Source organism: Cokeromyces recurvatus (assembly GCF_025118155.1).
Source record: "Cokeromyces recurvatus strain NRRL 2243 chromosome Unknown BX663scaffold_44, whole genome shotgun sequence".
NCBI classification, from domain to species: Eukaryota; Fungi; Mucoromycota; class Mucoromycetes; order Mucorales; family Mucoraceae; genus Cokeromyces; species Cokeromyces recurvatus.
The window spans coordinates 76,439-101,647 of NW_026251430.1; the positions used below are offsets into that span (position 1 = coordinate 76,439).

The 25,209-nt window shown below is 29.7% G+C and overlaps 7 protein-coding genes and 1 non-coding gene across 8 annotated transcripts; 5 read left to right on the forward strand and 3 right to left on the reverse strand.

Moving 5' to 3' along the window:
* Nucleotides 1-1,094: 1,094 nt before the first annotated feature.
* On the forward strand, nucleotides 1,095-2,711 carry BX663DRAFT_556097 (hydroxymethylglutaryl-CoA synthase; the record flags this gene model as incomplete). Its single annotated transcript, XM_051531689.1, has 4 exons — nucleotides 1,095-1,169; nucleotides 1,244-1,370; nucleotides 1,442-2,049; nucleotides 2,163-2,711. The coding sequence occupies 4 exons, from the start codon at nucleotides 1,095-1,097 to the stop codon at nucleotides 2,709-2,711; spliced, it is 1,359 nt and encodes a 452-aa protein (XP_051378131.1).
* Nucleotides 2,712-7,259: 4,548 nt separating this feature from the next.
* BX663DRAFT_t133 lies at nucleotides 7,260-7,333 on the forward strand. Its single transcript has one exon. It is a non-coding gene; the product is annotated as a tRNA-Ile (tRNA).
* Nucleotides 7,334-7,916: 583 nt separating this feature from the next.
* On the reverse strand, nucleotides 7,917-9,189 carry BX663DRAFT_533492 (ornithine carbamoyltransferase; the record flags this gene model as incomplete). Its single annotated transcript, XM_051530535.1, has 4 exons — nucleotides 7,917-8,172; nucleotides 8,255-8,661; nucleotides 8,738-8,871; nucleotides 8,952-9,189. 4 exons carry the CDS (start codon nucleotides 9,187-9,189, stop codon nucleotides 7,917-7,919), a joined length of 1,035 nt encoding a protein of 344 aa, XP_051378132.1.
* Nucleotides 9,190-10,221: 1,032 nt separating this feature from the next.
* Nucleotides 10,222-11,495, forward strand: BX663DRAFT_525859 (4-dihydromethyltrisporate dehydrogenase). The gene is made up of 3 exons (XM_051529834.1): nucleotides 10,222-10,487; nucleotides 10,545-10,655; nucleotides 10,742-11,495. The coding sequence occupies exons 1-3, from the start codon at nucleotides 10,259-10,261 to the stop codon at nucleotides 11,371-11,373; spliced, it is 972 nt and encodes a 323-aa protein (XP_051378133.1). The 5' UTR covers nucleotides 10,222-10,258; the 3' UTR covers nucleotides 11,374-11,495.
* On the reverse strand, nucleotides 11,413-13,321 carry BX663DRAFT_480590 (acyl-CoA hydrolase). Its single transcript, XM_051524343.1, has 5 exons — nucleotides 13,168-13,321; nucleotides 12,976-13,094; nucleotides 12,756-12,864; nucleotides 12,491-12,673; nucleotides 11,413-12,401 (listed from the first exon to the last, which is right to left on the reverse strand). The coding sequence occupies exons 1-5, from the start codon at nucleotides 13,313-13,315 to the stop codon at nucleotides 11,509-11,511; spliced, it is 1,452 nt and encodes a 483-aa protein (XP_051378134.1). The 5' UTR covers nucleotides 13,316-13,321; the 3' UTR covers nucleotides 11,413-11,508.
* A 122-nt stretch (nucleotides 13,322-13,443) lies between these two features.
* BX663DRAFT_525862 (uncharacterized protein) lies at nucleotides 13,444-14,740 on the forward strand. The gene has a single exon (XM_051529835.1). It carries the CDS (start codon nucleotides 13,744-13,746, stop codon nucleotides 14,395-14,397), a length of 654 nt encoding a protein of 217 aa, XP_051378135.1. The 5' UTR covers nucleotides 13,444-13,743; the 3' UTR covers nucleotides 14,398-14,740.
* Nucleotides 14,741-15,235: 495 nt separating this feature from the next.
* BX663DRAFT_268466 (kinase-like domain-containing protein) lies at nucleotides 15,236-18,345 on the reverse strand. Its single transcript, XM_051521937.1, has 10 exons — nucleotides 18,284-18,345; nucleotides 17,981-18,174; nucleotides 17,687-17,802; nucleotides 17,522-17,630; nucleotides 17,214-17,461; nucleotides 16,870-17,126; nucleotides 16,320-16,806; nucleotides 16,135-16,255; nucleotides 15,604-16,043; nucleotides 15,236-15,549 (listed from the first exon to the last, which is right to left on the reverse strand). Exons 1-10 carry the CDS (start codon nucleotides 18,289-18,291, stop codon nucleotides 15,430-15,432), a joined length of 2,100 nt encoding a protein of 699 aa, XP_051378136.1. The 5' UTR covers nucleotides 18,292-18,345; the 3' UTR covers nucleotides 15,236-15,429.
* A 1,281-nt stretch (nucleotides 18,346-19,626) lies between these two features.
* On the forward strand, nucleotides 19,627-24,937 carry BX663DRAFT_582519 (uncharacterized protein; the record flags this gene model as incomplete). The annotated part of the gene is made up of 7 exons (XM_051532204.1): nucleotides 19,627-19,686; nucleotides 19,755-19,946; nucleotides 20,036-20,189; nucleotides 20,247-21,137; nucleotides 21,168-22,191; nucleotides 22,284-24,714; nucleotides 24,791-24,937. The coding sequence occupies 7 exons, from the start codon at nucleotides 19,627-19,629 to the stop codon at nucleotides 24,935-24,937; spliced, it is 4,899 nt and encodes a 1,632-aa protein (XP_051378137.1).
* Between the last annotated feature and the right edge of the window lie 272 nt (nucleotides 24,938-25,209).

Genomic DNA, 25,209 nt, shown 5'->3' on the forward strand with positions numbered 1-25,209 from the left:
CAATACTCGCATAATACAAACTTAGATTTCTAGATATCCACTACAGATGTTTATCACTGATGTTCCATATTTTTATGCGTACTATTTTCTTATATCCCTTTAGTATTACAAGCCAAGTTCATTAGGATGATTATAATCGCGATAGTTAACTGGATTTCCTCTTATGACGTTAATCATCATTATGCTAATACAACATTTGTCCAATCAAGACTTTACTTACATATCCATCCCTAATCCTATTACTGACAACAAATAATCATTTTTTTTTACGGATGTTTTATATACGATTCTAGTATAATGTCTATTTGACATTTGAATTTCATTAACACTAATATTCTTTAATAGTTCAGATTAAATCATTCAGCAGTGAGTAATTATATTAAATAGAATGCTTTTATCAATGACTATGCTAACTAAAGAGTTAAAGTATAATGATATTTAAAAATTAGGGGAATTTTTTTTTTTTACCTTAAATGTCGAAGTTGTACATCTATTATAGAAAATGGATACATCTTTCTTTTTTTTAAAAAGTAGCATATAAAAGACTCCAGCCTCATCGAATTACAACAATGAATTTTGCATGATGCAGTGTAACACTGTAGAAAAAAAGAATAAAAAGGATAGTAGTGTTTTTTACTATTATTACTGCTATTAGCTAATCCTGGTCTTCTTTAAACAAGAAAAATGAATATTGCTAAATAAAATTTTCATGCTCTGAATAGGAAGAATGTAATATTTCCTTTAAAGCAAGAAATAACTGCCTATTTATCATTAGTATTATTTAAAGAAGAAAAGGTACACACAGGATTGTTTCTATTCATTTTATTGCCATAATGCCATTAATTAGATAATAAGAATAAAATGTATTCTTGGATTTACTGAGTAAAAATGGTGGTACAACGGAAGTTGAGACAGCTGTAACTGAGTTATAAACAAGTTCCATCATTGGCTCTTATTGAAAGACTAAAATTTGTAAAACAATAAATAAGGTTGACGCGTTTTAATTTTTTTTTTTCATTTTTTATTGTTATCATTTTTATTTGGTTCAAATTTTCTTCTTTTATTAATTATTCAATTGAGCCACTCTGATTAAAATGACTGTACCTAACTATAGTAATTATCCTGCAAATGTCGGTATCTTGGCTATGGAAATGTATTTCCCTAAGAGAGTAAGTAATAAGAATACTACTTATAGTGCATTATAATAATTCTTTTTTTTTAATTTAATTTTAAAAAAAAAAAGTGCGTTATTCAATCAGAAATGGAAAGCTTTGATGGTGTAAGTGCCGGTAAATATACTATTGGTCTTGGTCAAGAAAAGATGGCTTTCATTGATGATCGTGAAGATGTTCAATCTATTTGTTTGACAGGTAAATATACAAGTAAAAAGGGAATAAATCATGACAAGTTTTTTTTTCTAATTATCAATGATGATATTTAGCTGTTCAGAACTTGATGGAAAAGTATAACATTTCCTATAATGATATTGGTCGTCTCGAAGTTGGTACTGAAACTATTATTGATAAGTCCAAGGCTGTTAAAACATGTTTGATGACTTTGTTCTCCGAACATGGCAATACCGAAATTGAGGGCATTGATACTACTAATGCTTGTTATGGTGGTTTCGCTGCTTTCTCTAATGCTATCAATTGGATTGAATCTTCCTCTTGGGATGGTCGTTATGCAATTGTTGTTGCTGGTGATCTTGCCCTTTATGCCTCTGGCCCTGCTCGTCCTACTTCGGGTGCTGGTTGTGTTGCCATGTTGATTGGTAAGGATGCCCCTATTGTTGTTGAACGTGGTCTTCGCTCTACACACATGGAACATGCTTATGACTTTTATAAGCCCGATATGCATTCTGAATATCCCATTGTTGATGGTAAATTCTCAAATATCTGTTACCTTCGTGCTTTCGACTCTTGTTATCGTCGTTACATGGCTCGTTTAGGTAAACTTGAAAGTAAGGATAAGCCTAGCATGGATGATGTTGACTATGTTGTTTGTCATTCTCCTTATGCCAAGTTGGTGAACAAATCTTTTGCTCGTGCTGTAAGTTTAATTTTTTTTTCTATATATATATACATTATCTATATATATTTTCAAAGGGAGACGATCATTTTATTGTTTCATGTTATTAACTATTTTGTCTTTTATAAATCTAGTCATACAATGATTTCCTTTTAGACACTGACAACGAGAAATATGCTGCCCTTAAGCTTTTCGAAAAGATGTCTTATGCTGATTCTCTTGAAAGTAAGGATTTGGAAAAGACTTTGATGGCTATGACTAAGGCTAGTTATGCTCAAAAGGTGGGTCCTGCTGCTTATGCTCCTAAGCAAATTGGTAATATGTATACTGCTGCTGTCTGGGCTGGTTTAGCTTCTCTTATCTCTGAGGTCGAGTCTGAAACACTTCAAAATAAGCGTATTCTACTCTACTCTTATGGCTCTGGTTTAGCTGCCTCTATGACTTCTTTCCGTGTTTGTGGCTCTACTGATGAAATGAAGAAGAAATTGAATCTTCGTGAGCGTCTTGAAGCTCGTACTCATGCTAAGCCTGAAGAATTTGCTGCTGCTATGAAGCTTCGTGAAAACACCCACAATGCCTGTAACTTCAATCCCAGTGGCAGTCTTGATAACATTGCTTCTGGTACTTACTATGTTGAGAAAATTGATGATAAATGGAGACGCTTCTATCAGCGTAAGGATTAAGTAGTTTAGGGGGAGGGGAAAGGATTTTAATTTTATATTACATGACTCCTTTTTTTTTTTGTATCTTTTTACACATTTATATTTTACTTACTTGTCCATTTTATATAACAATTCAACATAATAACATACTTTATATCATTTCCTTTACAAAACTTTATATTTTAAAGGTAAAAATAAATCATAATATTGTTTTTTTTTCTTTAGTTTGCCTTTATTTATAATCTAGTTTAGCTTTAATTTTTGCCCCAATAAATTTGTGATACATTCATTATTCCCGATGTTAAAATAAATATTTAAAAGTGCAGTCGATAATAAAAACAATCTTCTTCATCTGAAATTAGCTTATAATCAGTTTGATTATTTATTGATCTTTTTGACATTTCAAATGAAAATAAAGTTTGCTTTTATAATTATTTGCTTCCACCATTTTTTTTTAGATGAAAAAATTAATTTGAATAATTTTAATAATACGATTTAAGAAATTAAAAAAAAAAAAAAAAAAAAAAAAAAAAAAAAAAAAAGACCAATGAGCACATAGCATTTATATATGCTGTTTTGGCCTGGTCAGACCGCTATGAAAAAAAAAAAAAAAGAAAGAAAGAAAGAAAAAAACCCTTTTGGGATAAAAGGGAAAATGTTGAAGTATATACATAAGTGATAATAATTAACTATTAGAAAATCGTTGTTGTATTGAAAGAAGGAGTACAATTCACGACCTTTAATAAGAAGGTGCTTATAATCCAGTGTTACTATTGAACAGTACACAGCATACCTAATAACGGCTTATCTGCTGGAGATCCAAGAGGAATTGGAAGGGCAATGATGGCCATAATAGAATATTAATTAAAGAAAAAAAAAACTAGACCATCAAAATGTATGTATTTTGAACTCTATACAACTTGATAATGAGCCAGCAATAATGCCCTTTTTTTTTTTTCTCCTCACTCTTTTGGGACAATGAGCCTTAAAGTATAACATTTGATAAACTGGAAGGAATACAATTCAAGTTAGTAGCCCCCAAATAAAAAAATTGATTTCATTTGTAACCTTGCCTTACCTTACCTTGCTAATACTAATACTGATAATAATAAAGAAACCGTCCAAATAGTGTCAATTTTGAAATGTAAGACTACTACAAGTCAATTAGTGAATCAATAAAGAGGATTACGAGTAAGAGACTTCAGATATTAAACTGGCTCATATTTCTTGCTCTCATATAAACTATTCGAGCATGTGATGATGACATTGATAGATGGTTGCTTGAAAAAAGGGTTGAATAATAGAAACTACATAAGGAGTATGCATATCACTTGAAAATTGAGTTGATAATAAATTATTAAAAGTGATCCACTGTAAAAGTTTTGATCATGCTTATAAGAACAGTAAATGGTAGTCGGATTGTTGTAGTTAACAGGTACAAAAGTATTAAATGAGTAAGGCTTACTGACAGTTTCCTCATTGTCTCGTGCAATATATCGCGGGATAATTTGTTTACAAGTGAGAAGACATCTTTTTTTTTGGCAAAGTTGATTTATGACAGCTTCAACTGTTATGGCTACCATTTCACAAATAAAGACAGTATTTTAAATGCAAAAGATAAGGAAAGAGAAAATAGAAAAGACAAGTATGTGAAAACTCTGTATAGTTTATTAAGAAAAAAAATGATATGGAAAAATGACAAGGGTTATTTATATGTTTTCGCAAGGTAAGTGGTATGAATAAGTAAATACTGGTATAATAAAGCATTATACATCAATATTGTTTCCGAATAATCCTGCTTATGTTAATATTAATTCACAGTGAATATTCCAGCTACTTCATTTCTAAATATAAAGAAAATGGAACAAGACGTGCTCTTAGTGACAAGTTCAATTTTTTTTATACATTAAACGGGAAAAAAAGGGAATATGTAAATATAAAAGAAATATAAGTTTTCTAATAAGTACTTAATATCTTTAATATATTGTACTCATCTTTGTTAATTTAAAATAATAATAATTTGATTGTAAAGGAAGAAAAATAATCATGATAGTTTCTCTGATAAGATATTAGTCAATAGTTTAGATAATCACCACTACACCACATCTTATATTTCCTGTATTTTTTAAGTCAATTACTTGTTTTTATACTTCTTAAAGTCAATTTAAAGCAAAAAGATATTTTATTATACAAACAATAGTTAAAGAAGGCACAAGATTATTAAAAGACGCGTAAGAAAAGATATATTTATTTATTTTATTTTCATTTTTATTTCATATATAAAAAAAGTGAATCCCCAATTCGTCAACAGTAATAATTACTGCAGTCCAAAGGTGGCCGCGTGGAGGCTAGGATTCGTTGCACCTTCTTTGTTCTTGTATTTTTTATTTTTACTAGGAGGTTAGAAAAACCATAGCGATCACAATATGTAACGCCCTCTGAATCAACAAGATACCCTACAATGTCCTCCTAATTCAAGGAGGGCAAGATAGGGTGTCTTCCTCATCAAGAGCCCGGTACATAAGTGGTAACCATGAGAAAAAGAATTTCCTCCTAGGGCAGGGAAGAAGAAGAAGAATAAAATATTATTATTTAATGACTTACCTATGGAAGAAATAGTAATAATAAAGAAGATAAAGAAGAAGAAAAAAAGGGAAAAAATAATAACTTTGAATATCTACTTTTTTATAAGAATAAGGAGGTCGTTGTTGTAAATTACAGTCACAATCATATGAAATCGATAAGAATATGTGTTACCCCACATTTAATAAACACATACACACAGTTACATTATTTAATTTTCTTCCTTTCTTATAAAAAGTAACAATGTGTAAAATAGTAAAATGTTGTCAATTTTATATCTTCTTTACGACTATATGAAATGTATTTACACTAAAGAAAAGAAAAGTAAATAAAATAAATGTCTTTTGTTTTCACTTTTTTGTTTATATTCTCATCAACTTTCTTTTTCCTATTTAGGCAACTAATATGCATCTCATTTGTACAATATACTACCATTTCCTAATAAGGGTACTTGATAAGTCTAGTCTCCCTTTTGTTGCGCTTAAAATTATTCTTTTGCTCATATATATCGTTTGCCAAAATGAGATTATAAAGATTAACGATTTTAGTTTCCTTGATGTAGGCTATGAAAACCAGTTAAAGTATCTTTGACTTGCATTCACAGTAATCTTTCCTCCCTTTTTAAATACAAAGATATGTTATAGATAATGAATTCTTTGATCCGCTTGTTTAACCAGTTCATGACATCAAGTCTTGAAAAAGCCCGTCAATTAGGCAAACAAATAATGTGGTGTAGTTAGGTGTTTGGGAACATAATCCTTCAGCTATTAACTTTTATACACGCCAAGGTTTCTATAAAGTGGGAAGCCATACATTCAAATTAGGTTCCCAAGAAGATACAGATCATATCATGATCAAGAAACTTTAGATTTGCTGTAATATAATTATTATTATTTTTTGGAACTAAATAAATCTTAAATTTTTAACGTACATTAAAATGAATTGGTTCTATTCCAGTGATTACAATGGCTGTAAAGTACTCTTATAAAGACTAAAAGGGAGATAAGAAGAATGATATATAACATGTTACTATATACCAAATGTAAAGGAGGAAATATATTTTTATAACAAACAAAGATTTCTTTCATTTTTTTTTTCAAAGCTCTACTGTTGCTACTTTTTAGCTCAGGAAAAGTACAAATATCTCTTTTTGTAACGAAGATATCAATTAGAATAATTAGCTCTGATAATGCTTAGTTTTCCTAAAAAAAAAAAAAAAAAAAAAAAAAAAAAAAAAAAAGATTACTTCTTTCAATATTAACAATTACTATTATTATTATAATTAGGCTATATTGAAACATCAAATGATATACTTAGTTATATCGCTTGGGTTATAGTATATATAACCCTTTTTATGGTATTTGTTATAGAACAAGCTCTGGATATAAGCATATGTAATATTATAAAAGACGAATTACATAATACAGTATAAACTATAAGCCTGAACATATAATAAAATATATCATACAGTACTGTAATAGAGCATCTTGTAAATAACATAAAACTTACTGATATCCAATCAGCTAGACGTATCAGCTAAATAGAACAATGTATCAGGTCTAAATAGTTATTTTTATAACCTTGATAAAAGACTCAGGTCATGTTTGATCCACTAAGATAAAAATGTAAAAGACATCAGGAAACTATACTCAGATCATCGCATAGTTATAACACTCAATAGATAATCCATATATAATATAATATAATATATATATATATATATATATATAATAAAGCTTGATCTTACTAAAATGATTTTAAAGCAGAGATAAAGATATGTTTATTCAATTTATGCCTTAAAATAATAAATATTGTAATACGATCATAATTTTTTATTAAATAAAATCAATATTTTAAAAAACAAGGACAAACAATTCCAAAATCAATGATAAAAAAATTAATCCGTAAATTTGATTGGTCCATATGATCGGAGTTTTAACGAAAAATACTGTTTATAATTGATTTTCATGTCAAAAAAATCAACAAGCTCGTTTAGCTCAGTTGGTTAGAGCGTGGTGCTAATAACGCCAAGGTCACAGGTTCGACCCCTGTAATGAGCAATTATTTTTTCTTTTTATTTTTTTTGGATTATGTATTGTTTATAGTTTATCTCATTTGTAAACGTATACCAACAAAAGAATATTTATTTGTTCGTTATAACTTTGTTTCTCTTCTCTCTATCATTTAAAAGATTTATCTTCTTTTTCGTTTTTTTTAAAAAAAAATAAATAAATATGTATATATTCAATACCATTTTTTAACATAAAAAGAGAAAGATCAATCGAGTTAGATACTAATATACAATGACTACAAAAAAAAAAAAAAAAAAAAAAAAAAAAAAAAAAAAAAAGATAAGTTTATCAAATCCTCACTAAATGATAAAATTTATCAAACAAATGTTTTCCTAAATTTTGGTTTTTACTTTTATACTCAAATATTAAAAATGCATACTATTAATATGTATTTAGGTAACTCTTGTCTTAAAAAGGATAATTCAAAGTTTTATTGAATTTATACAAAAAAACAAATTGTTGAAAATATATAAAAATGTATATACATGTGTGTATTATAAATGTATATGAATTATTTAACATGCATCTAATAAACTTTTTTTTTTTTTTTTTTTTTTTTTTTTTTTTTTTTTTAGATTTCCCCTCTAACTAATAATGCATCGATAACAGAAAGAATAGTCCACTTTCTGTTCTCAGCTTCAGGGAATACTAAAGAACGTTCAGAGTAAAAAACTTCATCATCCACTTCTTCTGGTTTACGAGGGAGACAGTGCATAAAGATCCAATCAGGTTTAGCACAACCATTTTGTGCTAACGCATTAGTGACCTGATATCCTTTAAAATCCAAAAGTCGTTTTTTCTTTTCTTCTTCTTGACCCATACTAACCCTAATATAATTAAATTAAAATCAATTAAACAGAGCTATTCATAAGGGGAGGAATGGGGTGTAAAATAAAGCGAATAGCTTACCAAGTATCGGTAATGATAATATCACAATCTTTCACAGCTTCTTCAGGGCTAGTGGTAAAGAATACTGTAGTGCCTGTCTTTTCAGCATCAGCTTTTGCAATATCAATCACATCTTGATCACAAACATAACCAGATGGGCAAGCAGCCGAAACACTAATACCACACTTGGGAAAAGCGACAAGAATTTCTTGAAGAATATTATTAGCATCACCGACCCATGCAACCTTTAAACCTTTTAATGTTTCTCTAGGATGTTGAGTATGTGCACTATAGACATTAGCAGGAGCATTATTTTTCTTATGATGATAATATTCATGTATCGTCATTAAATCAGCCAGAATCTGTGTGGGATGGTATTTATCAGATAAAGCATTAATCACTGGCACAGATGATTCTTTCGCAAGAGTCTAAATAAATGAAATAGTTTATTAGATAACCTTTTTTTTTTAAAAAAATGAAATAAAAATAAAATAAAATACATACCTCTATTTCATGATGGCCACCAACACGAGCCATAATACCATCTACCATAGAGCTAACAACATGTGCAGTGTCATAGAATGACTCATTAACTCCAAGTTGAATATCCTGTGAACCCAAAAACATAGCATGTCCACCTTATAGATATTGTTATTATTATTAGATAACTCATACTTTCCTTATGTAACATTTATATATATATGCATATATAATTTACCTAAATAACTAACAGCGGTCTCAGTGGCAACACGAGTACGAGTAGATCTCTTTGAAAACATAAGTGCTACTGACTTGCCAGCTAAAGGTTGTTCTTGTCTAGGCTTTGGATGATTATATTTAGATTCAACTTTAAATTGAACAGCTCGGTAAACTAAATCAAGAAGTTGCTCAGCAGTATAATCTGCGGTAGTAATAAAATGTTTAGGTTGTTTAGGTGTAAATGTAATTGCAGTCATTCTATTCTAATAATAAGATATATATGTATATGTATTAAAAGCAAAAAAAAAATAGAGAAGAAATCAAATCAAATCGTAATTTTTTATATGTATTCTTTTATTTTATTTTATTTATTTATTTTTCGGAGTGATAAAATATTAATTCTAGTTTCTGTCTTTAGCAATAAATTTTTACCCCAGATTCAGAGAAATCATGAGTCATAGTACGAAATATTCACACTGAGTCACATTAATCGTATACTAGAGCTTTATATATTTATATTTTTTTTTTTAAAAAAAGAAGAGTGAATTATGTATAATGCATGATCTAGAACTTTTGCTAATGTATATCAGCAATTTTAAAGTAACAGGATAATTATAAATAAATAAATGAAAAAAGCAAACAGACATAGTGTCTGGTAATTATAACGTTTATAATATATAAGATAACTTTATTATTATTGGATTATTTTGAAAAAAAAAAGCATTAGTGCTTATTTTATTTTATCTGGTGTAAAAGAATACAATTCATTCAATTTTCTTTTTTCTTTTCCTGTTAAAAAAAAAAAACCAGGGAAATATCAAAATATGCTCTATTAAATTAATAAGTGTATATCTTAAAATTGCATAAATTAAAATTGTTTATTTATTTCCGTCTATTTGAAATAGATGATTACAAGAATGTATTATGTAAGTTTATCCCTTTAAAAAAAAGAATATATGTTATAGTAGTAGAAGTATTTTGATTTGTTGCTGATTTAGTCAGAAATACGTAATAATATAATAAGGTTCACTGCTATTATTACCACTACCACCACTACTACCACTACTACTACTATTTTCTTTTTTTCACGTAATAACTTAAAGTAAAAAGAACAAAATAATAATAAAACCCTTGCCACTAAAAAAAAAACTACTACTATGATTATACTTTATCATTTCATGTACATAAAGAAAAAAAGCCTCGTTTGTGATGACATAATTTCTTATTTATTTATTTATTTATCATGTTCTATTTCAATTTCTTTTTTCTTTCCATTATATAATACTTGTAAAAAAAAAAAAAAAAAAAAGAACAAATTATTACACAATGACTACAGATTATGTTGAATTGAACAGAACTGGTGATAAGATGCCTCTTCGTGGCTTTGGCTGTTGGAAGATTGACAAGAAGGATGCTGAAGATACAATCTATAAAGCTATCAAAGTAGGATATAGACTTTTTGATGGTGCATGTGATTATGGTAATGAAGCTGAATGTGGTCGAGGCATCAATAAGGCCATCAAAGAAGGTTTAGTCAAGAGAGAAGATCTTTTTGGTAAGCATAGACAATAGTAATCTGTAAAGTGTATGTATATTCATTTTTGGGATTTAGTTGTTACCAAACTATGGAATACATTTCATGGTAAAGAACATGTTAAATCTGCTTGTCAAAGACAATTAAAGGATTGGGGACTTGATTATTTTGATCTTTATCTTATTCACTGTAAGGTTTATTTTTTATCTTTTTTTTGATAACAATACACACAACATAGACATGAAATAACCGAATGACTTTATTATTATTATTAGTCCCTGTACCTTTAAAATATGTTGACCCCTCTGTCAAGTACCCACCTGAATGGTATGTTCCTGGCACTAATAATACCCTTTCTTATGAATGCTCCCCCATGCATGAATGTTGGGCTGAGATGGAAAAATTAGTCGTAGATACTAAATTAGTACGTAATATTGGTATTGCTAACTTTAACTGTCAAGCCATTTTAGATTTACTTTGTTACGCAAAGATAAAGCCTGCGGTTTTACAAATCGAACTTCATCCTTATTTACCTCAAGAAAACCTTGTTAAATGGGTCAAGGAACAAGGTATTCATATTACTGCTTATTCTTCTTTTGGTCCTACATCGTATGTTAATTTAACTGAAAGTGGTAAATCTCATCCATCTTTATTGGAGCATGAAAAAGTCAAACAAATTGCAGATAAACACAGCATTAGTACAGGACAAGTGTTGCTTCGTTGGGCTTTAGATCGTGAAATCTGTGTTATTCCAAAGAGTGTACATGAAGAAAGAATGAAAGGCAACTTTGAAATTTTAAATATCAAATTAGATAAAGAAGATAATCAGCTTTTGGATTCTCTCAAGTCTAATCAAAGATTTAATGATCCAATGGTCTATGGTTTTAATTTACCTCTCTTTGAATAAAATAAAATAAAATAAAATAAATAAAATATGATACAATCTAAACAACTTATGGTAGTAGTAGAAGAAGAAGAAGTGATAGAATAGTAGGGAAAAAAAAAAAAAGATCATACATAGATTACAAACTTTGTTGGATTTTTAATTTTGTTTAATACCAGCTTCTAACATGGCATGCCTAGCATGAATACCTTGAAAACGTCTACGCCTAGCATCAAGCCATAACATGGTTTCAGCATAAGTTCTAGGTAAGATTCGACGAAGTTTAATATTTTCATCACCTGTGGAAAGTGTAAAGTGAAATACATTCGTTGTCTCTCGAGTTCCTGCTTCAATATCAATGACTTCAGCAACAACACGTACTTGAACAGATCGGTGAGGATAACCTTCCGACAAAACAATACCAGACTTCAGATTAAGAAGTGTACCTACATGAACAGGCTTTCTAAAGGTCACTTCATCCATAGATAATAAATTAGGTGAAGCTGATTTCATAAAGAGACTTGCATTTGCATAAGCTAATTCGTAAGCACGACGCATCAAGTAACCACCAAAGATATTATTATGAATATTTCTATCTTGAGGTTGCATTAAAAAGTTACTTTCAATCTTTGTATCTCGCATCCACACGAGATTATCTGGTAAAGGTTGCATTTCATCAGATGATTGAGATTTCATAAATGCATCATCATTTGTATCATGCGTGTATTGGGAATATTGCAAGTAAATGTCATGAATATCAAGACGTTCTTCAGGTGTAGGAGGCAGACGTGCTAATGAAGTCTCTGTAGCCCTCTTCTTTCTCTTTTTATTTGTTTCACCCAACGCAAAGAGCCTTTCTTCTGCAGGACTTGTCAACTTTAAAGGATTAATCTTAACAGGCTTTTGTGTTATTGAGTCTAAGGCAACCATTGTGAATCGAGTTGCTAAAACAGTATTCTTTTTGAGAATACCAAGATTTTCCGGAATTTTAATAGAGTCCTTATTTAAGGAACCATCTTCACCTTCAGATACTGTTTCGGCCTTAATAGCGACTTGTATATATATATATAAAAAAAGAAGAAAATAATTAATTAATTTTTATCATAAATTGGCTTTTTATCTATCATTTCAATCTACTTACTTTCCATAGAACTGTTGCCTACATAAGTAACATGTCCACTTAATTTATAATTCTCAATTTTAGCTTCTGGTAAGAATAAATCTAAACGATCCACGCTTGCTGTGACTACAGTAACAGGTGAAGCATCAGGATCACCATTATCAATATGTTTATAAGCTATAGCGCCTGCAAGTGCATCTAAATCTATTAATATATCAAAAATAGTAGAACAAAAAGTCAGATAACATTTAATTATGTTAAAAGAGAGTTTTTTTTTTATATGTACCTTCTAAAAGCTTGCCTGTTCGAATTCGACCATCAGAAAAAATATAATCATCTAACAATGCAGGAGATGATTTAAAAGGAAGATATTCTACTATATAACTGTCCTTCATCTATAGAAAACATCAAAAGACAATATATATACATAATTAGAAAGCTGAGTACGCATATAATAAATGCCATTTTTTTTTTTTTTTTTTTTTTTTTTTTTAAAAGAATCATACAGTTTTATCAATTAGTTTTCGAGGCTTAGAAGGGGATGTCACTGGCTTCTTTGATTCATGTTGAAGGATCTTGTCTCTCCAGAAACCAGTAGGTTTAACTGTATATACGTTCTGAAGATCTATGTCAAATTAAACAATTAATTTGATATTTTAATTTCTTCTTGATCTAAATATATAATTGGCTTTTACGACTACCTTTAGCATTCTTAATATTAGCAGATGAATGTATTCTAGCATATTTATTCAAAATAATGTATTTGGCATTATTATTTCGAGCCAATCGAGTTGAATGAAAAACACTCTTTAAAGTTTGTCGATATGTTTGACAGCTGTTTAACATTTTTTTTTTCCTTTCTTTTTGGGGAAAAAACAAAAAGGAAAAAAAAAAAAAAAGGCATAATAAGTTTGAACAATTATAATTACCCCGGACACTTGTCAATTGTTTTCTTTCCTTTTTGTTGACGGTCACGGAAAATAAAGCATAAAAAGAGTTGTGACTCCTCTTCTTTTTTAATGCATAATAATTCTCAAGTGAACAATAGCTTTCATATTTGAGAAACTGTGGTTGTTTACAGCAACAGGAGATATACACACTATGTATTTTATTACCTTATAGTAGATCATGACGACGAATAACTTGTACTACATGCATAAAACTACCTTAAAACTTGATATTTTGATGAAGAAATCATTTCTAAAAAGGATTATATATATAGCCATTGTTCCAATCTTCAATTTTTATTTATAAAAGAAGAAGAAAAAAAAACAATGTACATAAATTGGAAAGAGCAAGCTTCATCATCCATCTTATTATCTTCTTCATTAAAGTGGTATCGAGTGGAAGAGCTGATAAGCTATCTACATGATTTGCGATCTTCTATACTTGATGGTAATAGTTATACCATTAAAAGAACGCATAACTATCCATCTATTTTACATTGTAGTCGCCATAAAATACCTGCTTCGGAAACCAAACGTTTTCCTATTAAGGCTTTTTATTTCTGTGAAGGGTTAGGGGACTGGGACTGGCAAAAAATGGATTTATTAATTCTACTTTATAACCTATTGATATTTCCTAATGAGCAAGAAGTAACATTGGCAACAATAACTCATGATTCGTTTATATTTCACAACCACCACTTGCTGGATAATACTGGATCCATTGAACTAACTATTTTAATGATTATAAATCAAATATTACAGTCTATTGAAGCTAATTATAGAAAAGATGCTATCACATTAAACAAGTTTGAGGCTGATTGTAAATTAATTTGGGTCAATGATCAAGACCAACTGAAAGATCACAATGTTATGAATTGCGATAATGTTATATGTTGTTGTTTCAAAATTTGTATTTTATCTTCAACCTCTCTTTTACATAGACTAAATGGGATAAAATCAAGGTTTATTACTAAGATTTAATATCATGTATTTCTTCCTTCTATATCAGACATTACATGAAAAAAAAGGGGACATTTTCGTAAATGAAATAATAAAGATGAATGACAGATGTATATTTGCTTTATTTAAACAATAAATGAAAGAAGAGAAGAACTGTGATAGCTTTTAGTTATATTGTATCCATGTTCTTGTTCTTACAAGACAAGACAGCGTTTTTTACAGGAAAAGTGTAGATATTTTTGTTATTATTCGACATTTCTTATGATGTCCTTTTTGCTCTTTCTTCTTCTAAAGAGTCAATTCATGAAGACCTATCATATTGAATTACCAATAGTAGGTCCTTTTTTTTTTTTTGACCAATTTTAAACTACAATAATGTTAGTCACTTTGAAGAAGCCTATTATAATTCAAACTCATTTTACTTTTAATTGGACAAAATTGTTTTTCTTATAATATACTTTGTACAACAGCAAATTTTTTTTTTCTTTTTACTAAATTGCATGGGTAAAATATCAAAATCCTAATCCAGTAAATTGATATTATCTTAAATTATAAAGAGGGAAAACTTTGTAATATAAAAAAAAGAAGTTTATCTATTATCACAAACAAAGAAAAAAAAACTTTGGCAAAATATATTTGAATTTAGTTTAAGTTCATCATTTGACATAATATCTTTTAAGAAGGTTTCAAAGTTAGTAAAGAAGGAACGGGGAATTAATTTACTAAATCCCGTACTACTGAGTTTATTCTCAGATGGTGACAGCAAAATAAGCGGTCACAATTTGAAGAGGAATAAAAAAACTATAAAAGGAGGTAAAAACTCGCATCTTTTTTTTGTTCTTTGTACTTCTGTCCTGTGCTCATATCGGATAAATCTTTCGCCTTTTACTAAAGATTTCCGTGGATGCGGGACGCTAAAGAAGTTTACCCTAATTTTTAGGAAACCCCTTTTTATTTCGTTCTTTTTTTCTTTCTCTTTTGAGAGAAGGAAAGAATGAAATATCTTTATATAAATAAAAAAAAATGAAAAAAATATATTCTGAAACTTGTATATTAGACTATTTTTTTACTACTATTTTTAAGCTCGTCTATTTGTCTTCTCATAATTACGTTTTCTCTTTGTAATAAGAGTGTTTCTCGTTGGCATGCTTGTAGTTGTAATTCCATTGAAGCCTATAGATTTACAAGTCAATTAACTTAAATAAAGATTTTTTTTTTAATACTTGCAATCATTTCTTGCTGGGCTTTTAGTGAAGTTGAATTTATCATACGTGGTTCTAATGAACTAACCAAACTTAGTAAGGCTTGTTTTTGCAGTTCATTTTGTTTGACAAGCTCATGTAGTTGTGTTTCAATTGAAAAATGCCTTATATTTCTTGTCAAGTAAGAATAAGAGGATGATAATGATGAGTTATTTGAATGAGTGGTTGAATTAGATGATAGGGCTTCCGTAATGCTTTGTTGTTTGGATGAAGAAATAGAGTCATTATAATTATGACTTAATTCAAATCTCCCAATTTTTATAGGTTCTTCTCCTGCTAATATATAGCTTCCTTTACTTGAAGGTGGGCTCATTGATTTATTAGAATTATTACGTGATAAAGGCACTGACTGATAAGGTGGTGATGGTGATCTCTGAATATTTACTCTACCATTAAATTTTTTATCTATTTTTTTTTTTTTTTTTTTTTTTTTTTTTTTTTTTTTTTTTTTTCATTAGAACTCTAGTTATTATCATTATTATCATTATGATATTACTTTGAATAGGGTCATTTTGGCTGATAGGTCGATATATTAATTTACCATTCAATTGTTCACAAATACGTGATTCTTCAGAGAATGTAACGCTAGGTGTCTTTTTATGATGATGATTACCATCCTGAATATATTATATTATGTATAAAAATAATATAATCAAATCAGTTTAAAAAAAGTAAACTTACATAAGGTAAGAAAGTAGGAAAAAGTATTCCTGCTTGTTGTCTTCTACGTAAAGAATCATTTGTAAAGTCATCACTCAATGCTCTTCCTTTCCTAATAGGAGAAGATGAAAATGGTACAGAGGGTAATTGTACCGTGCTGCTGTTTGTATCAGCAAGAATATTAAGCTTATTTGATACTGGTGAATAGGACCATGATTCTGATGATGCATGATGTTTTATTCCTTTCTGATAAATAGGAGGTTTTCGAACAACAACGTTACCAAATGAAATATGTCTTTTTGATGAATTATGATTCTTATTAAAGTTCCATTCCTCCTCCTCATGGATTGATGTAGTAGAAGGCTTTAAATTATGTTGAGCCATGATTTTCTTTGGTGGTCTAGAATCAATAGAAGGTAAATTGGTTGATACCCAATTTTTAACAAGCCATTCAGGCTTTTTAGCTTGTTTAAAGAAAGGATGTTTAAGTAATTTTTCTGCAGAAGGTCTAGAATATGCTTGAATTAAATAAATAGATGAATTATGTATAGTATCTAATATTCTATTTTACCGATTTACTCCTATTTTATTTAAACAGCTATCTACCATTTCTTTAAATGCCAAGGAGAATTTATTAAGAGTTGTTTTTGTATCTAAAGTAGGAGGGTCATTCATGAGTGTGGCTATGAGTACTTTCATAGGTGGAAGATTAGAATTAGGAGCATGCCCAGTGAAAAGTTCGATAGCTGTAATACCAAAACTCCATATATCTGCTTTAGAATCATATCCATTTTCTTGAGAAATGACTTCAGGTGCCATCCAGCACGGCTATAATCATAATAAGGTTAGCTTTATGTATATAAATAAATAAATATATATGTATATATATTATTTATTTGAATACTAATCCCTTACTGTGCCAACAAAGGTAGTCCTATAATCTTTTTTACCCTTTTCTAATAATGAGCCAGATACACCAAAATCAGAGATTAAGACTGTACCATGATCATCCATTAATAGATTACCAGCCTTTATGTCTCTATGAATATGACCATTCTTATGCATATACACTAGACCTTCTAATACTTGTTTTAGAATAGTAGCAACATAAACCTCATCAAGACCATCTGGATACTTTAATTTCATAATATCTAAGCAAGAACCTATTTAAATATGAGTCATGTAATATAATGTAGTGTATTATATATGTATATTATTGTCACCTAAAGATATGAAAGGAGTAATTATGTATAATTTTGTTCCATGAATAAATGTTCCTAAAACTTGCAATACATTTGGATGTTTACATAATGCCATCACAGCCGTTTCTCTCTATCATAATGATATTAAAAAAAGAAAAAGTCCATAATACTATTAGATAGAAATACCCTTAATGCATCTATTCGATCCCTTCCAATAAAATCTAAATCAATCACTTTAACTGCAACTCTTTTATTTAGTGGAAGATAGATGCCACTATAAACAATAGCAGACGCACCAGTTCCTTAAATGAATATATAAATGTGTATATGAATATATGTATATGTATATAGATATGTGTGTGTGTATATGAATATGTATATATAAATATGTATATTATATTTTTATGTATATATTAATTATATATTATATATATTATATATGCATATACATTTATCTATTTTATTACATAACAATAATACCTATAGGTTGTTGTTTGTTTATTTCTATATCATCCATAGTCATTGTTATTGTAGTATTTTGCTGAACACCAACAAAGGCTGTTTCTTCTTCTGTACTATTCTTCTCATCCATACTAACTGTGAGTGTTGGACTTTTGTTTATTAAAATAGATTTTGGAGAAGAAATGATATCTTCATGATTAACAATAATCATTCTTTTTATAATTTGATTAAAGAAGAAGAAGAAGAAAGAATAAACACATATAAATTACTATTAAATATAAATAGGGGACAATAGACTAAAATAGAAGGGATTTTACATACGTATACATGAGTATTTTCTATCTTGTAATAATAAAAAAAACCTTATGCATTTTAGCATGTAGTAGTAATAAATCGGTTTAAAAAAAGTGAAAATTGGATAATTTATTATCAGACGCATATTTCTTGTAGTAAAATAGAAAGAGACTTGCCGTGACGAACAACAACAACAGTAATAATAGTTAAATTTATTTTTATTTCTTTCTTTCTTTTCTTTTCTTTTTCTTTTTATTTTATTTTATTTTATTTTATTTTATTTTATTTTATTTTATTTTATTTTATTTTCTTTTCTTTTATTTTTTTTTTGTAAATTATATTTAAAGAAAACAATTTAGGTAAAACTACATAGATTGACAAAGAATCTACAGATTCAACTAATCTTATCAAACATAGTATAACATATATATATACATTTCTTTTGCTTTTTATGTGTATATATGTGTATATTCTTTACGTATATACATGACATTCAATTTAATATTCTAATATTTTCTTATATAAAGGACCCATATATATATGAATAACAGTAAAAAAAGTAGTACTCCTTTACAAAAATTGACAAAAAATAATAACACTAATATTAATTCAACTGCTGAAGTAATGAGCGATTTTACTCGACAAACTAATCATGGTGCTTATTATTTTTTATTTGAATATAATTTAAAAAAAAAAAAAAACAAAAGACATTCGTTTATTCATTCATTTATTCATTCATTCATTCATTATATATTTAGATACCATTCACCCTTTTCAATTACCTATACAAAAAGATAAAAAAAGGCATTTGTTTCGATTTGGAAGAAAAAAAAGTAAAATTAGTAGACTTTAACACATTTGACAACAATTTAACCATGTATGAATATATAGGTCGATCTGACTTGAATCCTTCTATTTTTGGTAGTGGCCATCACTCTTCTGTTTCTACAAGCTCACTTACCTTTTCACCTTTAATGAATGATGCAGCATCCATATTGACATCTCGAAAAAAATCTAAAGATTATGAAAATAGTATATATAATAATGATTTACTTGGTGTAGTAGATGATAATTTAAAAACTGCTATTAATGAAAGAAAAAAATCTGGAAGCTCAGGCCATTCAAAAGGAAAAGATAGAGAAAAATCAGAAGGAAGCATTTATTTTTTGACGGAAGAAGGAAAAAATGATAAAGTAAATAGTAATAATAAAAAAAAAAATTGTAAATAGATAAGCGATATACTAAATTACTTTATTTTCGTTACTATTTAGAGTCTTGAATGTTTGTATAAGAAAAAAAAAAAAAAAACCATGAAAATGAGCCAATTTTAAATAAACCTTTTCGTTCTAGTGGATCAAAATTTTAATTCAATGGACGGTATTATTAATCCAGAATATCGTAATGGTGATAAAGGAAAAGTATTACCCCAGGTAAAGTGAAGAGTATTGAATAATAGATATTCTCTTTGTATTATTTATTTACTTGTTTAGTTGTATAGGGATTAGCAGGTATAGATAAGAATGTAGAGCATTGGGCGCCTCCAGATAGTTGGGCAGTACAACCAGCTACAGCAGATGATGGAGTTGATAATCATGTTGAAACACCTTCTATTGCTCCTAATAATAGAAATGAACAAACAGATTATTTTCCTGTTGTTGAACATGAAAATTGGAATATACCCAGTAAAAATGTAAGTATACATGTATAGATATTTATATACATATACATATATTCATATTCATACTTACTTATTATACACTCTATTATCTTGCTTTCTAGTATTGCATTCGTATTTTTCGTCCAGATGGTACATTTGGTACTTTAATTGTACCTTTAAATGCTACTACAAATGATCTTATACAAAAACTGGCAGGAAAGTTCTTTTTGCATGACTTGAGTAAATATAAACTCAGTTTAATTTTGCATAACAATGGTAAATAATGATAATAAATAAATGTCTGGTAAATTAGATTCATTTATTCTCTATTAGAGCGAATACTTCAATTGAATGAACACCCAATTCAGATTCAAAAGACTTTACTTGAACAAATGGGTTATACGGAAGAGGATAAAATAGAAGATGTAGGTAGAGAAGATAATTCTTATTTTTATCGTTTTGCATTTGGACCTAGCGTTACACAAGCATTACAAGAAGAAGATGAATTTGGCACTTACAGGCGTGTAGATCTTCAAGCCAGGAATCTAACAACGATTCCTATCTTTTTATATAAATATGCTGCTCGTATCGCATCACTTGATTTATCCAAAAATTTAATGATGGAGATACCCGTGGATTTCTTGCAGATGTGTAAAAATTTAAAGCAGCTTTGGCTTACAGCAAATGATTATCATGTATTACCAATGTCAATTCATTGTATTCCAAATCTTGAACATTTAAATATATCGAGTAATCATATTCGTGATTTACAACCAGCTCATTTAGAGGACCTTACTACTTTACGTACTTTACGTGCTTATAATAATCGACTTGAATCTTTACCAACTTCTTTTGCAACTTTTAAACATTTAACTATCCTATTTATTTCCAACAATTCTTTTACAAAGTTTCCAAAAATAATTTGTGAAATATCAAGTTTGGCTTATCTCGATATCAGTTTCAATAAAATCACTTCATTTCCGGACGAAATTTGTAAATTAACTCAATTAGTAGGTTTGTTTGCTACTGCAAATCGTTTAACAGGTCGTTTACCTTCTGGCTTCTCAAAATTGGATAAATTGCAAGAATTGGATTTAAGACAGAATCAAATAACTGATCTTGATGAATTATATATGTTACCTAAACTGGAAATCATCTCTATCGATTACAATGCTATTACAGTCGTCAATTATAATTTTCAGAATTTACGTCAACTAAAGATGTGTAAAAACCATTTAACTCAATTTACTATAGTACCAGCTCAATTATATAATCCAGATAATACACTAAAACCTAAGCGTTGCTCTTTGACTGATCTCAACCTTGCCAATTGTAAATTAAGTTCGTTATCGAATGATCTCTTTGTAAACACTGTATGTCTCGAAAATTTAATTTTGGATAATAATACACTTAGTGCTTTACCCAGTAGTATAGGCTCTTTAAAGAAACTTGTGCGTCTTTCTGTACAAGGGAATAATCTTGAATCATTACCTCCTCAAATATCTCAACTCACTGAACTTAAAGTGTTGGATGTTCAAAAGAATAATTTAAAATCATTGCCTCGAGAGATTTGGCTTTGTATGTCATTACAAACTTTAAATTGTTCTTCCAATTTGCTAGAGAGCTTCCCTGAACCTTATTCAATGCCTAGTACAAGCACAAGTTCTACTTCAAGTAATTCATCAAACAAATCAATGTTATCACAAACAACTAACGTGGATCATCCCTTTTTCACTACTGAAAACATTACATCCATTCCACCTACACCTCCCATACAGACAGCACATCCTAAAGATACACCTTATACGGAGGCGAATGAGGTCCCTGCAAATCTCCTTTCTAGTGGTTTTCGACCTCCCCCAAATTTTAACCCTCCCTCATTTTTTACTAGTCCACGAAATCATCCTCCACCTTTATCCCTTTCATTACGATATTTATTTCTTGGTGATAATCGATTTACAGATGATGTTTGGTCTCCTTTATCTTTGTTCCTTGAGTTACGTACTTTAAACTTATGCTTTAATGATTTGTATGAAATCCCTCCAGAGGGTCTTTGCCATCAACATTTGTACGAGCTTTATTTATCCGGTAATCATCTTGCTTCACTTCCTGCAGATGATATCGAAAAATTAAGTTATTTACGTATTTTGGCTGTGAATGGCAATAAACTACAAACATTGCCTGCTGAAATTGGTAAATTGAGAAAGTTGTTAGTATTAGATGTTGGTAACAATGTATTGAAATATAACATTTCAAACTGGCCGTATGATTGGAATTGGTAAATATATATATATATATATATATATATATATATATATAATACTCTATACTAACATTCTTTATTTTATTTTACTTTTTTTTTCTAATAAGGAATTGGAATCTAGGATTGAAATACCTCAATCTTTCGGGAAATAAACGGTTAGAAATTAAAAAAACGCATCCAGAAATTCATAATCCCAAAGAAAAGAACTTGTCTGACTTTAGTGCTTTGGTCAGATTGCGTATGTTGGGTTTAATGGATATAACTATATTAGGTGTATCAACACCTGAAGAATACCATGACCGACGTGTACGTACATCACCTTCTGAAGTAAATGGTATGTCATATGGTGTTGCTGATTGGCTGGGACCAAGTGATCACCTCGCAACCTGGGACCTTGTCATGCCACGTTTTAGAAATCGCGATGATGAATGTTTATTTGGCCTTTTTGATGGCCTTAAGCATAGCAAATCAGGATGTCGTCTTACACGGTTTTTAAATGATAACCTCACATATCACTTTATGAATGAGCTAGAAAAGACAAAGAATGATGATACTATTGTTTCTGCTCTGCGACGTACCTTTTTGGCACTTGAAAAGGAATTTGGCTCGACAGATACAATAGATAAAGATTTAGGTGCATCTGCTTTATTATGCTATATCTCAGGTACAAAACTCTATGTGGCAAATGTGGGTGATGCTCTTGCTGTCTTATCACGTAATAATGGTCAAGCCTACGAGATTACACAAAAACATATTCCCTTAAATCCTAGTGAAATTTCACGTATACGTGCAGCAGGTGGCTATGTTTCGAATGCTGGACTTTTAAATGATGAATTAAGTGTATCACGTAGCTTCGGTTACTATCATCTTATCCCTGTTGTTAACGCGAACCCTTATATTTCAACTATTAGCCTAGCAGAAAATGATGAGTTTGTCATCATGGCTTCACGAGGTCTTTGGGATCGTATCTCTTACCAAACTGCAGTAGATATTGCACGTACTGAAAAGGACGACTTAATGGCAGCGGCACAAAAACTTCGTGATTTTGCATTAACTTATGGTGCTGATGATAATATCATGGTTATGATTATTGGTGTAGGTGATCTATTTGATAAGCGTGATAAACGATTCCGTAACTTACGTGGCATGAACTTGGGTGTAGCAAGCCGATCAGGAAGTGTAGATCCTGTCTTGATGATGGATGATACAATTGGTACACCAGGGATGATGGCCAAAAATAAACGTCGTATTAAGGATGAATCGCCAAGTGATTCAACTTTAGCTCGTCTGGATCGTGAAGTCCCACCACCTACAAATCAAGTTGCACTTGTATTTACAGATATTAAGAGTTCAACCCTATTATGGGATACTCAACCTGAGGATATGCGATCGGCTATCAAGATTCATGATGCCGTTATGCGTCGCACATTAAGAAGTATTGGTGGTTATGAAGTGAAGACAGAAGGTGATGCCTTTATGGTATGTTTCCAAGATACAATTGCTGCACTTCTCTGGTGTTTCACAGTTCAGCTCCAGTTATTAGAACAAGATTGGCCAGCTGGTATTCTTGAAACAGAAGAAGGACGTGAGATTCGAAAAGATAGTCAAGTCATCTATCGTGGTCTTTCGGTACGTATGGGTATTCATCTTGGCACACCTGTCTATGAAAGGAATCCAATCACAAAACGTATGGATTATTTTGGCCCTGTCGTCAATAAGGCAAGTCGTATCTGTAACGCAGCAGATGGAGGACAAATCTGTGTTTCTTCTGATGTCATTACAGCCCTCCGTGAGATGCCAGGTGTCTTTGGTGATGACAAAACAAGCTCAGCCGAAGCTGATTCTAATACTTCACATTCGCTCAGTAGAGATATCCAACAAATTAAACGTCTAGGCTTTCATGTTGTAGAATTGGGAGAGAGACGATTGAAAGGGCTTGAAACACCTGAGATGCTTTCACTTATTTTCCCTAAACAACTAGCAGGAAGAATGGAAATGGAAAAAAATGAGGTGATAGCACCATCCCCATCTATTCTCACGTCAACTACACCTCAAGCAGAGCAAACATCAGAGCAGTCGTCTATGTATGCTCCTACTATTGACGGAGGAGGAGAAGGAGGAAGAGGAGAAGGAGGAAGAGGAGAAGGAGGAAGAGGAGAAGGAGGAAGAGATGAAACGTCCACGACAAACAATTCACCTCAACTAATTGCACAACGTAGAGATAATGATGTGGAATTATTTCAACCTCTAACAAGACGTAGTTTAAATATAAATCGACAGATAGATCCTGCATTTGTTATATCATTAAATAATATAGCTGTTCGTTTAGAATCACTTACGACAAACACTGCATTAAATAATACCGAAAATAATAATTTATATCCACGTATGAGTATACAGCATACCTTAATGAATATAACAAATGGTAGTAATAAGTTAGCTACAAATTATTCACAAGCACTTAACAAGTATATGCAAGAAGCAGCTTCTGATGAAGAACTATTTACATTGATGGAAAATTTTGTTACTCGAATAGAGGTAAATATATAAATATATATGGAGTGTTATACATATTTTTTTTTTTTTTAAAAAAAACCATTTTTATTACTGTTAGAACGCTGCATCTGCTCTTTATTTAAAGAAATTGGGTAACTTTACAAGTGTTTTAGAGAAATTAGGCGAAGCTATTGAGCTTGATCCATCACATATATTAAGAGCACTTCAAATTTATGCTGAAGTCAATAACCTGTCAAATAATTAAAAAAAAAAGAAAAAAAAAAAAAGAAAAAGAAAAAAAAAATACCATCTCATTAGATAATATGTGATTATGTGTTTTTTTATATTATATAAAGTAATCAGAAATAGAACATTAACTCTATAGTTTTCTTTATTTTTTTTTTTTTCTACACTACACTAAAAAAGTTTTTATTATTTATTTACTCATTTATTGAGACCCTAATTATTTAATATGTATATAAAACTTCTTCGTGCCTCTGAGTATATTATTTATTTATGCGTCAGTTTTCAACTATT

Excerpts from the sequence above, each read along its gene's own strand:
- BX663DRAFT_268466 (XM_051521937.1), bottom strand. Across the intron at positions 17,631-17,686 it reads ATCGAATAGATGCATTAAGG|AGAGAAACGGCTGTGATGGC; the intron begins GTATTTCTATCT and ends TCATTATGATAG. Across the intron at positions 16,807-16,869 it reads AATAAAATAGGAGTAAATCG|ACCTTCTGCAGAAAAATTAC; the intron begins GTAAAATAGAAT and ends AGCATATTCTAG.
- BX663DRAFT_525859 (XM_051529834.1), top strand. The coding sequence starts at position 10,259 with ATGACTACAGATTATGTTGAATTGAACAGAACTGGTGATAAGATGCCT. Across the intron at positions 10,488-10,544 it reads CAAGAGAGAAGATCTTTTTG|TTGTTACCAAACTATGGAAT; the intron begins GTAAGCATAGAC and ends TTTGGGATTTAG. Across the intron at positions 10,656-10,741 it reads TGATCTTTATCTTATTCACT|TCCCTGTACCTTTAAAATAT; the intron begins GTAAGGTTTATT and ends TATTATTATTAG.
- BX663DRAFT_525862 (XM_051529835.1), top strand. The coding sequence starts at position 13,744 with ATGTACATAAATTGGAAAGAGCAAGCTTCATCATCCATCTTATTATCT.
- BX663DRAFT_480590 (XM_051524343.1), bottom strand. The coding sequence starts at position 13,315 with ATGTTAAACAGCTGTCAAACATATCGACAAACTTTAAAGAGTGTTTTT. Across the intron at positions 13,095-13,167 it reads TATTAAGAATGCTAAAGGTA|ATCTTCAGAACGTATATACA; the intron begins GTCGTAAAAGCC and ends AATTTGACATAG. Across the intron at positions 12,674-12,755 it reads AACAGGCAAGCTTTTAGAAG|ATTTAGATGCACTTGCAGGC; the intron begins GTACATATAAAA and ends ATATATTAATAG.